The sequence below is a fragment of the Malaclemys terrapin genome, chromosome 19, assembly GCF_027887155.1.
Source record: "Malaclemys terrapin pileata isolate rMalTer1 chromosome 19, rMalTer1.hap1, whole genome shotgun sequence".
NCBI lineage: Eukaryota > Metazoa > Chordata > Testudines > Emydidae > Malaclemys > Malaclemys terrapin.
Window position 1 is genome coordinate 17,299,788 of NC_071523.1, and position 17,633 is coordinate 17,317,420.

Below are 17,633 nucleotides of genomic sequence, written 5' to 3' on the forward strand. Positions count from 1 at the left end.
TGAATTTTTTCCCCAGGTGGTGGTGTGTGTACATTTCTTGGGTGGTGACTCTTCTTAGATGCTCCTGGAGCACAGCATCAATCTCAGCCATCAGCTACACAAATTTAAGAAAGTTTCCATTGTTTGGCACATGCAGCTGGTTCCTTCCCAGCAGTTACTTCCCTCTCCCTCAGCTCCTCCATTAACCCTGACTCCCCGAAGCCTTTGCACTGCTTCTGAGGGGTGCTGGAAATACATTTCTATATTGTAGTTTAAATGAATTATTACTAGGGCTCCGTGTTTGTCACGGAGGTCGCGGAAGTAATGGATTCTGCATCTTTCCTCGACCTCCAGGATTCCTGCAGCACCCATTGTTGCTGACCTCAGGGCCGCTCAAGCAGCTGGCTGTGGCGTCAGCTGCCCAGGTGGCCCCGGGGATAGCCACACCGGCTGCTGCTGGAGCAGCTCTACAGCCAGTCGCTGGGATGGCCCCGGGCCAGCTGCCCAGGGACTGCCTAAGCAGCAGCCAGTGCGGCTGGCCCTGGGGACGGCCGGAGCAGCCGCTGCTCGGCTACCCTTGCTTCTCTCCTCCGCCCTCCCACCCCCATCAGCACCACCTCTCCCTCGGGGCATCCTGCCCCCAGCAGCACTCCCCTGGGACACCCCCTGACAGCAGCGGCACCCCAAGATTTGGTCACGGGTATTTTTAGTAAAAGTCATGGACAGGTCACGGGCCATTAATTTTTGTTTATTGCCTCTGACCTGCCCATGACTTTTACTAAAAATACCCTTGACTAAATTGTAGCCTTAATTACTCAAAGTTCTGTATTAATATGCCTACGAAGGAATCTATTTTTCAGAAAATATTTTCTGAATCTTTTTTGTTGTCTGTATTGTTAGACATACTTGCTGACATATTTTTTGAAATATATTATCAAAATAATTGAAACAAGTGTGATTATTATGTTTTTTTGACAAAATATGCAGAATTTTGCAGAATTTTAAAATATTATGTGCAGCGTTTTTAATTTTGATGCAGAGTTCCCCCAGGCATATACCATTGTACTATGAAATCTGAGGTAAATGGAAAAGAGATTAATGCCATTGGAAGCATATTTAAGAATATGCCATATAAAAGAAAAGGATATGCATCCTTCTAAGGGTTACAGTAAATACATACATATTGTAAACACAGAATCCCTAGAGAGTAGTGGGCATCAGCAGTTTCTGAAAGAGATTAGAATAGTAGGACATGAGTTCCTCTTATCTAATAACTTTTAGACTTTTTACACCATTGTTTGTAAATGTGAGGGTTTTCATCAACATTTTTAAAGTGAGAAAGATTGGCAAACTGCCTGTTACAGCAAATCGCACATTGCATTGTTCACTACTATGGCTTCCCACAGGACCAGCTAATAGTTTCTTCACTGTAATCTGTACATTTTCTTATACCCAATAAAACAGAAGGTGACCTCTCATAGGACTTTTGAACTGGCTATCAGAAGCCTTACAGTTACAGATGCTTAGATTAGTGTTCCACTTTTTTTATTAGCTCAGGCTCTCCGAAGCAGTGCTCTTTTTGGATTTGTTCTTACTGAGCAATCATTTTAAATTACTTGGGTGACAAGTCCTGGCCAAACCAATCCTCTGCTAGTATGTAAAACTACTTAGGCATTGGCAACAGTGCAGTCTTGCTGTAAAGAGCAGGATGCTGGGAACAAGGGTTTCTATATTCTTGTGGTCTATAGAGCTGTATTCTCTGTGGGGCTTAATCCATCTTTACATGGAGGCCATGAGTTCAAATATGAGGATCTGAAGGCTTAACACCCCTGCATTTGCATCCCTCATTAGATAAGGCAGCGCATCTGCAGTCGAGGCTGCTGCAGCCCTGAGGCTCTAATACTGTAGTAGTAGATAAGCTGCCCAGCTGGGTTCTACAAACTTGGAGGAGTGTTCCTTACCATTATCCCCATGGAACATCCCATTATACTGGCAGTTTACTCTAATCCCAACTCTCCTAGAAATTAGAAGCTAATTTTCTGGAAAATTTTTGTCCAAGTTGGTAGGTAAACTATTTCATTTTGATATTTGTAGAAGATATTGTGTCATTGCATAGAAGCATAGGTTGTAGGTAAGGCATATCCTATCTAGTCCCTGTCGAAATCTTTTTTTTGTATTCTGATGTTTTCTGTCACTGTTTTCTCCAGGTTAGCACAGTTGTAGCATGTGCTAATTCTCACGTGTCATTATTTCTTATATTCCATCACACGAGTGGTTTTGGATCACGTGTGACCTGTCATGCTGGACCACGGTGAAGAACTGGAATATTAATTAGTGCTATAACCAGATAAAAAAATCTTGTAAAAAATTATTGTAACAAGGCTTCTTATACCTCTTGCTCTTAATTCAAACAGTAATTTTAATTTTCTTTCCTAAATCTCTAGAAAAATATAATTGATCTTTGGTATGTTATTAGTCAAAATAAGTCTCCATCAAACATGACTCCTCAGATTTCTTTCGTATTTCATGTACATACTATTGGTGTTTTAAAGAAATCAGTAGCAGGAGTTATTCAGTAGTCCTCAATCATGTTGCAGTCTTTCAGTTTATACCTTCAGAGAACTCAACTGTGATGATAATATCATTTAGAACAAAATTGCTTGTGTATTTCTTTTTTGTTTTCAAAGGTTAATGTCAGAGGTTTTAAATTTAGTTTTGACAAAACATTTTTTTATTCATTGTAGACTTTCTAAACTAAGCACTAAAAAGCTAATAAACTTATTCTTTTAGATTCTGATTACTATAGATTCTAGGAACATGTAGGGTTTGTTTTTTGCCAACACAGATATAGTAAAATCTGAGCTGTTTTGAACATACCGTGAAGTTTAGGGTTTTTAGCTTCACAGTATGAAGAAAACCTGTTCATATTTCCTGCATGTTAGAAAAATGAACAGCACTGAGATTTTTTACTATTTGTATTTACAGTAGCACATAGAGGCCTCGGTGAATATGGGGAGTCTATTGTGCCAGTTGCTATACAGATACAGAATAAAAAACTATTAAATGCAAAAACATAGAACCCCAGAAAGGGGCTTGGGGCTTCATTCCCTGCTTAATGCAACCCACTTTTGTTAGTTGCCTGTAGTTTGTATTAAAGATGGAGGGTTAGTGTTAACTTGAGTATTGCAGATATTGACAGTTTGTGTCACAACTTCATTTATTTAAACATAGTTTTTAAATGCGTTTTCTCAGACACTGTATTCTTTTAGGACTCCAGGTTACCATAGAAACTGTTAGTTAAAATTCCTTGAGAGTATCCTAATAGACATTCATATGAAAGCTCACTTCTTATTTCAAGGCCCTCAACGTTAAATATAGTATGTGTCAATTTTTGAATGGTCAAAAAACACTGGGCTACAGAATTACATTATTTCTTTGTTTGAAGAGAGACAGGAGGCCCTCTCTGTACTTTGCTCAGACAGGATTTCTTCTTTCCAAAGACGAATTGGAGAGTGTAAAATCCTCCATACTGGTACACGCAGAAGGCCCAACAGCACTGGAGTTGTGTAATATGTTCCAGGAGGAGCATAAAGAGGAACGAGAACTGCTAGATAAACTAATAAAACTTCAAAGATCTATGTCTGGCATAGACATTGGATACTATGTTCTTAGTCTAATTTATAGACAGACATGGAGAATCTAAAGGATATTATGACAGAAACAAAGTGCAGCTTATCTGAATTTATTAATATAATTCACAGAGGCAGCATCATTTTCAGAAACCCAGAAAACAGCTGTTTAGACTCTGGTTTACTTTCTGCGTGTCTGTCCCCCACACCCAAATATGCTAAATTTCTTGTTAAGGCTATATGCTTGGGCTCTCACTCAGAATCGTCACCATCATATGGACTTGGTTATTAAGAAAAACAAAAGGAAACTTACCTGATTTTTTTTCTGTCAACAGCTCCTTTCCCTTAAAGACAAGACAACTTGTCTAAATCAATTAAAATCAATGGAACCATAACAAGTTACTGTAGCTGAGCATCTGGCCACAAGTTTCAAATACTTAATGACCACCATCAAGTTCAAAGGCATCTATTATCTCCACTATTGAGCCCAACTTGATCCTAAATATGTTTGCTGTAGCTGCTAACCCTTTCTCTGGTTTTCTGTTTGATATTTATTACAAGTACTGCTGCAAGTGATTATCTTTTCTAGACTGAAAAATTGTATAGAAGTGTAAACATTTATAATGAAAGAATATTACTTGCAGTAATAAAATCTGACACCCAGGACATGTTCTTTTCATTCATTAATATCAGCTATTCAAGATGTATACAACAATATTGTACTGATGCTAAGCTATGGCTCAAAAACACACAGATGAACACTACAGTCAGCTGGTTAGAATATATTGCAGTGTTGTTTAAAATTCAACTTGCCCAGTGGTTTATTTTCATCATTTTTGTTGAGGTTATGAATCATTGGAGCTGATACTGATTTCTGAACTGAGTGGGAACTCTGAGAGTTTAAATGTGTAGCTTTTATTTATTACATGTTTATTCAGTAGATTATTTCTCTTTGAAAATAAAGATGAATGCTATCAGAATTAATACATTCACAGATACTGTAGTTTCCACCTGAAACTGAGAATGAGAATACTTGTCTAAAACATTTAATTGCCAGCAATCAGACTGTACATCTTTCAAAAACAAAAGCAGCATCAGATACACCCCCCCCCCCCACCACCTCAAATCAGTGCCCAAGGACATAGTCTTTTTAAGAGCTACAGATTAAACTATTGTATTTGCAGACTCTGTAATCACATTAATGGCTTTAAGGGTTGGTTTCTATTAGGGTGGTACAAAAAGGATGCAAGTTCTCCATCAAAGATTATCTGGATAATCAGTAGGGTGGTTATATTCAGTTCAGCTTTTTCAGAAAATGTCATTAGTCACATTCCACTTAAATTTCCTGCTCTTTTAATAGATTGGTATATTCATAGGCCCAAGCATTTTTCCTTGCTTTCCATGTTTTGAGAAGACATACTTCACATGTTTTTCAACATTCAGAATGACTTGATTTGTTGAATGTAAATTATTTACTTACTTTTTTCTTTTAGGGAATTGGATAGGTGTCCTGACTACATAGGTCAGTCTACATGCAGTGCTCAAAAATAAACAATTGATTGCCAGAAGTGGGTTAAGTGGTATTACCTTGGCATTTTACCTAAAAGCTCATGGTTAGTATTTTATTTTTTTTGCTGTTGGTGCCTAGAAAACATGGTGCCATAAAATAGAGACCCAAAATGTCACATACCACATATCACCTTGGTTATTTTGCCATTATGTTTGATTCCCGCATCCTTTATACAGATTTTGTCTGAGATTGTAAGTTCTTTCTGGCAGGGACCTGTTGTCTTACATGCTTTTGAGTACTATATAAATAAGTCTGGTTTACTGTTGCAAGAGTCTATGCCCGAGCATATACCTAGTGACTGCCTGTCTGTACATTGCTCAAACAGGATTTTTTCTTTCCAAAGAGGAATTGGAGAGGGTAAAATCCTCCATACTGGTACATGCAGAAGGCCCAACAGCACTGGAGATGTGTAATATCATCCAGGAGGAGCATAAAGCGGAACGAGAACTGCTAGATTAAAATAATTAAAACTTCAAACTTTTTTTATCCCATCGATAATGTCACTTGGGGAAAAGTACACTTTATGTAAAAGATATCAGCTGCCATGGAGAACTATTATTCGATTATAGACCTATGTAATAAAGCATATGAATTTGAAAAGTTAACCTACACACTGACATAATTATTTGTGGTGTAACTGATATTCAGGTTAAAACAACCATGTTCTCAACTGTGCAAAGAACAGTGGATATTTGCAGGACTAGTGCAAAATTGTTTCCAAAATATAAGTGTGAGGAAGCCGTGAAAGAACTGAAGTGCATCTAATTAAAAATCATACCAGAATATAAAGAACAGAATGCATAGATAAACAAATAGCAGAGACCATATTTAATTTGTTTATCATAAATGTGGAATTAATTACAACATGACATAAAGGTACCCAATACAAGGGTTCTGGTGTCATGTGTTTAGTAAAAGCAACCATTTTGCAAACGTGTTGCGCTAAGCAGAGTGAATTTTTTTATATATATTTTATTTAAAAAAAAAAAAAATAGGAAAGACTTTGGCGAACCGGCAGCCAGAGGGCAAAGCTTTTATGTTGCAGAAGCAGAGTTCTTTGTTGGATCTCCTTAATAAATTTGTGAAGCGAGGTTTAACAAACAGATTGGTTTGTGCTATTGGAAATAAATGAACAAAAAGCAATCAAAATTGATAATGGAGCTGAATGCTGTGTGATCACAGGAAGCATAAACAAAATGATTAAGTATCCAACGTTAAAAAAGCTTTTGTTTCATGTAGTGGGCACAAAATGAGCCGTGTAGGAAAGCCACAGTGGCATGTTTGACTGAGATATCACTCATTTTGAAATAGTACAACAGAAAGTCCTATGTAGCCTTGGATTGACAAACCGTTTGCAAACATCGATCAACTTGCCTACTAAACAGAATACGAAAGACCTTCTTAAAGAACTTGATCAGGCTTTTTATGGTCTCGGGTTCATTAGGCTATAATACATTTCATTGATACATTGCAGTGTGTTGCCAAAACACATGCACCAAGTAAAGTCCCACTGTCAATGAGATTAAAGTTGAATTCGACTTGATGGAATATTTAGAAGTTAGAGGAAATTCAGACACCAACTGACTGAGTTTACAGGATGGCCACTGTAATAAAAACAAACAAGTAAAGGATTTGTGTACATCCAAAAGATTTAGATAAGGCTATTAAATGCTACTCTACGAAAACAACAGTTGAGGAGATCATGTATTGATTTTAAAATGCAAAATAATTTTCAGTTTTGGATGCAAACCAATGATTTTGGCAAGTCTTACATGGGACGGAAAATTCAAAAGCCTACACCTGGTAGATATGTTTGATTTTCATTCAGGATTCCATCTGAGCCAAGCATCCAATATGATGTCCTGAATCTTTGAGGATCTGAATGTGGGGAAAGTAACTGTTAATTTGGGGCAAAAATGGAACCGCAAAATGAGAATGCATACTGTATTATAGTGTGCTCAAGAGCTTGACAATGAACAGGAACAAGTGTCAGATAGGGCTAAATGACATTTTGAGATTGACTCAGATCTCACACTCTTTGTTAATGAGATCTTTGGGGGAGAGGGAGGCTGATCTATTTTAGCAGCTGAATGGGAGGAACCAGGAAGAAATTGTTTTGAGGAGAGACCTTTGAAGTTCAAGAATAGTAGTTATTGACCGATATCCTTTAAGAGGCAGAATAATCCTCTCGTCCCTCTAAGGGATTCAGGTCTACTGACTTCCCTGCTAGACATCGTGTGTGTGAGTGAAAGATTAATTAGCTGTATTAGTTTTGTGAGGGTTATTTTGATATATACTATGGAGGTTTTTTTATTACATCCAACAGCCATCAGAGTCAGTAATTGCTAACCTCTCCCCTATGATGAGAATGTAAGCTTTTGTGACCCTGAATGGAGCCAGAAAATAAAGACCAGTCACTTACTGGCATTCCTTATTTTCACATCATTATCATAGAATGCAGCAAGTAGATTTCCTAATTCTCCTTTGATGGAGGCGTTCAGACCTTGTGGCTGCTTATTGGAAACTTTGTGCCAGGACTAGTTAGTAACTCTATCTTGAGTCCCAAGTACAAGTGTCTCATTCCAGTTGGTACTGAGGCATGCAGTGGTATTGGTACACAAAAAGTGTCCAGACATACCAACAGCAGTAAGTTTCTTTTTCAAGTGAAAATTAGTTTGTCTTGGGAAGGTAGGGAGTGTATTTCATCAGGTGAACTTCATATTGGGTTGACTAGCAACATAGGTACTGGTTTCTTTAAACATAAGATTTTTTTTGTGAAATATGATAAAATGAAAAAAAGTATATTAAAGGGTTTGTCAACCATTGAACTCATTCATGGACTAAGGAAAAAAAACTGTTAGGGCTAGTGTAGCTGAGGGCTAATTACATTATTTGTTTTCAAAGTCAGCAATTTCCTCCCTACTCTTCATACTACTTAGCTTACTCCTATCTCTTCATTCCATGGTTTTGTTACATTTTTGATCCATCTGGAGTAGTAGCCAAACAATAAAGAAAATGTAATGTGACTGTGCTAGGATGCTACACTGCCTCTCCCTTTTTTTTAAATTGTAAATCAAAAGGAGGATTTAGATAATTGGATCTTTGCATTACAATTGTTTCTCTAGAGATAAAAATTACAGAACACTCTTTACCACCTATTTGTAAGATGGTCTGGGAGTGCTGCTCTTGTACAAATTTCTACCACCCCATTGTGTTATCAGAGACTTTGGCTTCCCTCTCTGTCTTCAACTACATGGTGTCAGGAGGGCAAGCTGTCCCTCCTTTCAAGGAAATGAGGCAAGCATCCATTCCAGTCCTTATCTTCCCACTCTGCAGTCCTTGAAAGCTATGATAGGTAGTTCTGAAATGGGACCATTGAAAAAAGTGGATAAAAGAATACTAAAAATGTGAGCCAGCCATTTTCATTTTAAGTTAATATTTACTAAGTATTCTCTAACATGCTACAGACATTGTTTCTGATAGACAGAATCTGCAGTGTCAGTTAGTTCTGTGTTATACTAGTCCCCATTTTCTGACTCCATACAGACCCCATTCTTGGTGACTGATTCTAAAAAAACATTCTAGCTGATGGTCAGTGCATCCCGTGGTGCAATCCATGCATAAGGAAGAATTACTTAGGCACTTGCTCAAAGAAACGTTTTTGACATCGATAGTTTAGCTAATTATTTTTAGAGTGTAATCTCCCCCTTTTGGCTTTGATTGGAAGTAAATAGGTGAAGCCACTCTGGCAATGCTAAATTCTTCAGATTTTGTTGCCCCTGGTCAATCCAATTTTTGTCCTACATGTGGTATGGAGACTGCCCTGTTTTCGTTGCTTAACTATCTCCAGCTTCTGGTGATGACCAAGAATCCTATGTCCATACTGATTTTATTAGCTCTGCCAGCTGCCTTTGATACCATTGACCACAAAGTATTGCTGACATGGCTGCCCTCTGTGTTCGGCATGGAGTTCATTTTTGGAGTCACTGTTTTTTTTTCTTACTGAGAGGTCTCACAGTGAAATGGACCTGCTACCCCGGGGACAATCTCACGTGAGGTTACTGCAATATTTTGTGCTGATGAATTTGTATGTGAGGCCGATGTCAGAGATCATAAGGTTGCTTGGGTTGTGGAGTTTTCCATATACACATGGTGCTCCATTTTTTCGTCTTTGTCACACCTAGCCAGTGCAGTTGACTGTCTTGTCCAGTGTCTTGCTGGGACCAATGCTTGGATTAGAATGAGCTGGCTCAGACTCAACCAAGATAAAACTATGGTTATTATGGTGCGATAAAGCAATCAAGCTGAGGAACTGGTGAAAGTAAATATTGCTATTTATTACCCAAATTCACAGCTGCTTCTGGGATAGGGCAGTTTCCAAGAGCACTTTCTGTTGTTAGCTAAAAGATTGAAACTCTTTTAGGATGCAGACCATCCCACCCAGCAATCCACAATTGATCTCCCACTGTCACAGGGAAGTTTGCCCAAAGATAAAGAATAGAATATAACCTTTAAATTTCCAGTTATCATTTATTTTTTGTTTTGTTTCATTCAGCATAGCACAACAGGAAAACATGCTCATCTTGAGGACCAGTGCTATTTTTGCCTTTGTTTCTTTTTTCCTTCTCCATCTCCTCTATCTCTTGCTTGGGTATCTGTATCCCCCCCCCCCCCCTTCTCTGCACCAACTCCTGTTTCCACTAGTGGACTTCATGTCCAATCCTTTCCCCTATTTGAATGTTAAATAAACAGTGAAATAGTTAGAGATTGTCTTTTAAAGTGCAATTAGGCCTTTAGAGTTACCATTGGAATTAATAGTAGGCAGTGAAGTTCATACCTCTCAGAGCCATAGTTTCAGGCAGACAGCTTGCACTGATTACATTAAATTCATATATGGAATATTTCCTTTGCAACAATGAAAATAGAAACTACTTTTTAATGAAAGCTTAGATTTTTGTATATCATGAATAGCCATGTGGGTACATAATCCCATCATGTAGGCTCTATCTGGACTAGCAACTCTGTATTTGATGCCTCTCTTGTATACAGAGACTTGTAGCATCTCTGAGAGTTTTTTTTTCTTTCGAACAATTAACACTTTATTAAAAAATAAAAAATAAAAAAAATAAAGGTACTGTGGTCTTTTAAGGTCTTGATCCTTAAATTTACAGTGGGACTACTTGCATGAGTAAATTTATACATGTGTGCACGTGTTTTCAGATTTGGGGCTGAAATTTCCAGTGTGGCCAGAATCCTTCAAAATAGTCCTTTGTCCCTTTTCTAGAAATGACTTGCCTTGGTTTTGTAGGACAAACAGTAAGAAATCTAAAAATTGGATGCATTACCAATGTGCACTCGTTACACACACAGGAAAAAAGATCAGAAGTAGTTTTAGCTAATACAGACTTAAATACATTTTTCTTTTGTTGGAAGATCATTTTATTTCATATCTATTTTTAGTCTAAATACTCACAGTTGTATATTTGCCATTGTTACAAGTGAGTCAAGCTTATAATAATATAGGCTTCAGAAATGTGTTTAAATTTAGGATTTATTTCTGACTTATTGAAAGCCAAAAAGTTTAAAGATGATGAACTGAAGATCATTTTGAATTAATTTACCAAGGATTAAATATTGACTGTCCTCCCTCTTCAGAGTTCAGTACTGTATCATAAGAAAACAAACCAATACATTTTATAAATCCATTTATTTAAATGTAATCTGGATTTTTATTCTGACCTCATTTTTACCAGCAATAAAATATTATGTCTGTTTTCCTTTGTTAATTTTAATAATTTGCTTGAGTTTCACCGTCTGATCACTTTTATTTTTAAAAATTTGCTAAACTACCTTTACTCGTTACTTTAAAAAAAAAATCCCTGGATAATGTGCCAAAGAACAACTTAGTAGATCAGTTGGTAAGTAACTCAAGTTTACAGAGTTTCAAGATACTTGGGTTAGGGAATCTAGCCACACGGAAATCTTCTGAGGATGGCTGGATAACAGGTTAGGGAATCAGAATCTGGTGCTGTTCACTGCTAGGGCTAAGCAAAATTGTTTCACTTAATAGAATACAGTTTGGCAGTGACCAAAACTGTCCACGAATTCAGGAGGAATTCAGCAAATAGTTTCATCCAAATAAAAATAGATTTTTCTTGAAAAAGTCAAAGTGGTTTGTTTCAGATTTTTCTAAATAAACGATTTCAACATTTCTTTCAAATTGACTTTTCGTTTCAAATTAACCCAAACACATTTTTTTTTTAAATTTTTTTTTGTTTCATTGAGGGTTAGTTTTAGTTTGAAATGAACCTAAACTGTTTCTGGATTTATTTATTTTTTGTTTTGTCACCAAATTGGAAAATATCAATTGCTGAACCCTAGTCATTACCAATTGTCAGGCTGATTTGGTTAGGAGATTGCCCTTACAACCAGCATATTAGATTTCTAGTGGAAAATGTTAGCCCTTTTGTATGAGGATTCTGTGAAGCAGGAGAGAGGAAATCAGATTGAAAAACAGGACACAAGGTTTTGTAATGTTTTAATACTGTGTAACATATTCCATTATCAGCTAACACACATTCTTTACATGTTTACCCATTAAGGTGACAAATAGCGTGAGGTTTATAGAGGAACACTGTTTCTTTAACTATATCTATCCATCTCACCTGAGCTTGAAACAGCAAGCAGCCAAGGAACTGTAACAAGATTATAATCATGTGAGAAAAAGAGAGAGGGATAGAGAAAAGGGAGAGGCAGTGGCGAAAGCACATCCTCCAGAAGCTGTCATTTAAGACTTCTTTAAAAAAAAAAAAATAAATAAATCCTGATTCTGTCAGCAGGGATTTTAGCTTCGTGTTAGTGTTTAGAAAAGCAAGAATGTTTTAAGTCACAACTTGCTTGACATGGTGTATCTGGTATTGCTATGTTACTATGCTGCTGCTTTACACCTTTTTAATTTCCTTCTTAGAATCAATCTACCGACGTGGAGCAAGAAGATGGAGGAAGCTCTACCGTGTGAATGGGCATCTGTTTCAAGCCAAACGCTTTAACAGAGTGAGTACTGTTGCTAAAAATGCCATTTTTTTGGGTAATGCTCTGCAGTCATTGTTTTTTCAGTGTGCTTTTCCTGTATTTGAAACATGGGGAAAGAAAAGGAAAAGGGAGATGCTTGTTTATGTGAATTCAGTATGCAATATTATTCACTGCACAACGACCAGAAAAAGTCTGAAGTTTTTGAATTATTTAGAATCTGGGATGAGGTCAGTAGTACATAATTAATGGAAATGTTTTCTTTTAAATGCTCTTACAAGCTTTTATTATTTATTATTATTTTTTAAAGATATTTTTAGATCAGATTCTCTCTCTCTCTCTCTCTCTCTCTCTCTCTCATATGGTTCTGGTTTTCTATAAGCACAGTTATTGTCCTCAATATTCCTTTCCATTCATTGTCTATATAAATGATTTTTATTAAATCTCTTAATATCCTGTCTTAACATGCTTGGAGCCGGAACTAGTATCTAATGTAATTGGGGAGAGGGAGGGGGAGGTGGAATTCTGGTATATGTAGTTGAGCTGCAAATCAGTATATATGCCAAGATACAGCAACATTAAGGATCTGACTTAATCCATACAAGCAAGAGAACATAGCTTTAAGGCTGAGACTCCTCCTTCCTTAACCTAGCCCATTATGCCATTATTTTGCAGCACATATACTGTATATAAGATACACCTCTTGGAATTCCATAAAAGCCTAAGTGCAAAGAGGTGGGTTAATTTTTAGATCCAACAATGATATCCCATGACAGTAAAAGGAATCAAATCTTTGTTGTTTGGATAGAGTTTTTTTGTTTCCAATGCTCTAGGGACGAAAATGCCATTTGACATGTTGTATTACAGAGATCTAAGGCTTGTTAAGGTTAAGTATTGCGTCTGGGGACCGCTAAAATTTAAATGAGATGTATATACATAACGCACCTTTTCACCACATACTAAACAAGTATAGTGACTAAGATACCGTTTTTGATGCACATTGCCTTTTTGTGTATTATACTTACTACATGGTCAAAATGTATGTCTTTGGACAACATACATTTTAATTAGAAATCTATACTATTATATTAGTAATTAGTAAAATGTTTGTGAAAATTAGGCCTGTAGTTAATATATATCTGTGGTTTTGAAACCTCACTAACATGGTCATTTTATTTTTGTTGACAGTCCCTAATAGGCCTGGTTTATACTAAACTTCAGTATAGAGAATAAATGCATTTCAGAGCTACAGCACCATAAGAATACAACTGAAGCTAGTAATAGCAAACAGTGTACCATAGATAACAAAATATTGTGTGCATGTATATACATATGCATGTGTGTGTCTGAGATTAGATATCTAACTTCAGCCATGAATGAGTTTCTATAGTCAATTCTATACATTTCTGAATTCGTTCAAAAAATATCAGATGAATTGTGCAATAGAAATCACTTTATAATACACCTATCGCAAGGCAAACACTGAACACTGTAGTCCGCTTAGTGTCTTGTCTTACTCCTATTTTAATTCTTTCTATTTATTTCTTATTTTTAAAAATACTGCACAAATGACGGGTATATCATGTGAAAGGAGGTGGGAGGGCTTGAGTGTACAACTCTGTTAATGTTCCCTTATATTCAACAGCACTGTAGATTGTGCTTGTTGATTTACTTATGAACACTCATAACTTTGACAAATACTTCTCAAAAATAGCAGTTTGAAATGGGCACTTGTAAGATCCTGAATTTAAACCTCCTTGATTGTCAGCATAATGTAATAAAAAAAAAAAACTTCTGTACTATATATATTTTAAGTGGGCTTATAACACTGTACACAGCTCAGTTGCAGTCTTAAAGTGCCCTCAATTATATAACCTTTTCTCTTTCGCTGTGAACCTCGAGTGCACTTGAATAGGAACCCAGTAAAAGAGTTATTAGAGTAATTTAGATGATCACAAGCCTTTGTGCCCACACACAACGGTGACTACCCCTAAGATTATAAGTATATGTAATTGAAAACTAACCCTCAGTTCCTGTTTCTTGATCTGCAGTGCCTCACTCAAGGATGTCAGTCACTAAGTTGTCATTTTTTTCAGTCTGACATTTTCTTTAAAACATCTTATTATTGGAGGCTTTTTACAGTTGGTCGTTTTGTAAGCTATTTAGCCTGACCCCAGAATGACTCTCTTTATTATTTTTAATTTGTGACAAAATATATAGAAAACTCACATAATTTGACATGAATGTGTCAAAAGAAGTCCAGAAGGTCTGAATTCAAATTGTTTCTCAACATTTACATAAAATGTCCACTAGATCTGCTCTCTTTTTGCCATTTGTTCTTGGAGTCTAAGCATGTAGACTCCTCTGTCCCCTTCTGAAACCCAGGACTTTGGATGAGAGAACTGTGAGGCTTTCCTTCCTAGGTAGTCCCCTAGGCTGGGACCTTTGGATTTCTTCTCCATTATGCCTGCAAGAAACTAGCCAGTTAAAGATAGAAAGGTGCAGCGAGTATAGTCAATATTTTTTAAAAAGGAAAAAGTTGACTATTCCTTTCCTACACTCTTTATTTGTTGCTTGTGATCTTAGGCCCCATTCTTACAACTGGTTCTTCACCAGTGCAGGGTTCCTCCTGTGCAGAACTACAAATCCTTATAAATAGTACAGACGGGCTTCAGAAAGATCATTCACTCTGTGACTACTACTAGTAAGGATTCAAAGTGACTTAACCATTTTCTGAAGAGCACTGTGTTGCTGTAAGTGATTGATTGATTCCACAGAAGAGGATCTGAAAGCCATACTGTAGCTTACAGGTTTGCTAGGCTAGACAGACTTTCACTGTTCTGGGTCTTGGAACAATTACATCAGAGCCATCAGAGTTTGGTATAAGCCTGAAGTGGAGGAGGAGGAGTGCAAGACAGCATGTGCAGCTTTCAAGAATACGGTGAATCATGGGAAGACCAAGAGTAATGGGAGGGATCTGGGACTGTCACAGTGGCTGCCGGAGCCAGCCTGTAGGTTGGGAGTAGAGAACATTCTTGAGCTCTCAAATGGTGCTGTGGATATGTGAGAGAATTGGGACTGGAATGATTAAATGATTGGCATTTGAGAATCTAAGTTAGGTTGCTGTCTGGAAGCTTGTTGGGCAAAATGGCTAAAATGCATGCCGTTTGCATACATTGCTGTGCTGATTAAAGAAACAGTACTGTTAATCACAGGTGGGAAGTATTCAGCTTCTTAATGTGACAGTTACTTTTGGATATAAGAAATAACAAGGAACCTAGCTAAAGTGGTAATGGATGCCCACTTGGGGGTTAAAAAGGGTAATTTCATCATATTTTGGTGCATGTGTTAAGTGACACCTTACATTTATGTCATTGTTTAATGGGTTCCCCCCAACCAGTGGATGACATTTTTAATATGAGCTATTTTATTATGTATTTTGATTACCCTAACAATCCTGCTGACATGCACCATTACCAATGTTAGTGTGTAGGTATGGTGAGGTATACTGTAAGGATGTTAAAATTCCTCTTTATTACAAATACTTGTAATCCATTACTGTGATGTTCTCAGAGTTAAATAGTCATTTCAGAGTTTTTTCTTTTTCAAATAACAATGTGGTTCAAATTCCTGTCAGTTGTTTTTTGTCTGTGTGCCACCTAGCAACTCTTGACGTAGGAAAGGTAGGAAAAATGTGCAAATGTTACAGTAAATCTGTATTACAATCTAGCCGTCTCAAATCCTTTGCCCTTGCTACACTTGGTTAATATGGGCAGTCAGTTTAATATGGGCAGTCAACTTTATCTACGTTTTAAACAAGATCTTAACACATTCAAACCTGAGAAAAGAAACTGCTAAAAGCAGTCTCTTTTGAATTCTATTCTTTATTATTGATTGTTTTTGAATAAAAGCTTTCTCTCACAAACCAGTTTCTCCTTCTGTTTGAATCTGAAGTCGTCATAGTCCTGTATTTGTTGTAGGGGTTTTTTTTTTGTTGGTTTTTGTTTTTGTTGGTTTTTTTGCAAGAGGAATAGTTAGTTGTCACAAATTCAGTATTGAGTTTAGATCATTGAGAGAATGAGCTATGAAGATGTTTATTAAAACACATATACCGGTAGATAGATATATACAGAAAATGAGCAACATTGGTGAGGAAATTTATGAAAGAAAAAAGCTGAAAATATTGCAATAAAATGAATTACTACATATACAATGAATTTGTGTTCAGTGTGAAAGTGTATTAGGCCTTTATTTTTCCTAAAAATTCTTATCATGGCTACCAGTGTAGTCCGGATATCAGTTACTACTGTCACTTACATATTCTGACCTGGATTAGACTCAGATCCTGTAACACTTAGGCATGTGCTGAACTTTACATGCATGTGTAATGCAGTTGTGGCTGATGGGACCGATCATGTGCATAATAAGCTGTGTGTAAGTATTTACAGGATCTGGGCCACATATGGCCCAGGACTTAAAACACATCCGCTGGCAGCCATGAAATCTGTGTACACTAGCGCTTCCACAGAGGCTAACGATGGTACAAAATTTTGGCCCCAAAAACCTTGTATATATTTCTACCTCTGTCTCTATCATCTGTCTTTCCCCCAGTGTAGGCACAGACTAAATGTACACCTCCAGTTTTAAAATAGCATATTTAGTATACAACTTAATTGGATTATATAATTAAATGATCAATTAGAAATTATGAAAATGAAATGCATGCATTAATTACAACTTCTTAATCAGGTATTTTCAAATATGGCAAAGCTATCTGACCTAATAGAGCTAATTGTAATGTTGAAAAAAATTGTAAGAGGCAATTATAAAGGATGGGGGGAAAAAAACTGTTTAAATCATAATTTTTTTTAAAGTAGTCATTACTTGTCATGCTTGCATAGCTCAGACAGTTTAAATGATTTTATTCAAAATCCTTTGGACAGAGAATGACCATAAAAAAGCAGTTTTGGTGATATCTCTGAACAGGACCTTTTTCATAAACGAAAATCTACTACTTTTTCACATCTCTCAAACACCTTGGCCTATAAATCTGAAACATTTCAAGAAAAAAAATCAGTAGTGGAAGACTAATTAAGAAATTAAGAAAAATGAATTTTAAAAGAAGAAAATAAAGGTGGTGAGAGATCAAAATTAGAAAGAATGATCTGCACCTTAGTTAATTTGTATGGAGACCGAGGTAGTAATCCTGGCAATAGTTCAAATCACACTGCTGCATCTCATCGTAATATGAATATAGGCTACCATTGAAGAGACTGTTTCTAAGTATCTGGAGAGCCAGGTATTGGAACACAATACAGGTATCTTATTTTAATGAGTCATATTAAATAGTGGAACAATATGGATATAAAATAACTTGATGTGACACATCAAGTTGTGACAGGAAATAGCGACTCTTGTTAAAAACT

At 36.6% G+C, this 17,633-nt stretch overlaps 1 protein-coding gene across 4 annotated transcripts in view; it reads left to right on the forward strand.

The window, feature by feature from the left end:
• Positions 1-17,633, forward strand: part of PRKCZ (protein kinase C zeta) — a 158,890-nt gene that overhangs the window by 78,894 nt on the left and 62,363 nt on the right. For all 4 annotated transcript variants that reach the window (XM_054009539.1, XM_054009537.1, XM_054009538.1 and 1 more), the window contains one exon: positions 12,146-12,231. In XM_054009539.1, the coding sequence (XP_053865514.1) occupies positions 12,146-12,231 (86 nt within the window). The remainder of the gene's footprint in view (positions 1-12,145; positions 12,232-17,633) is intronic.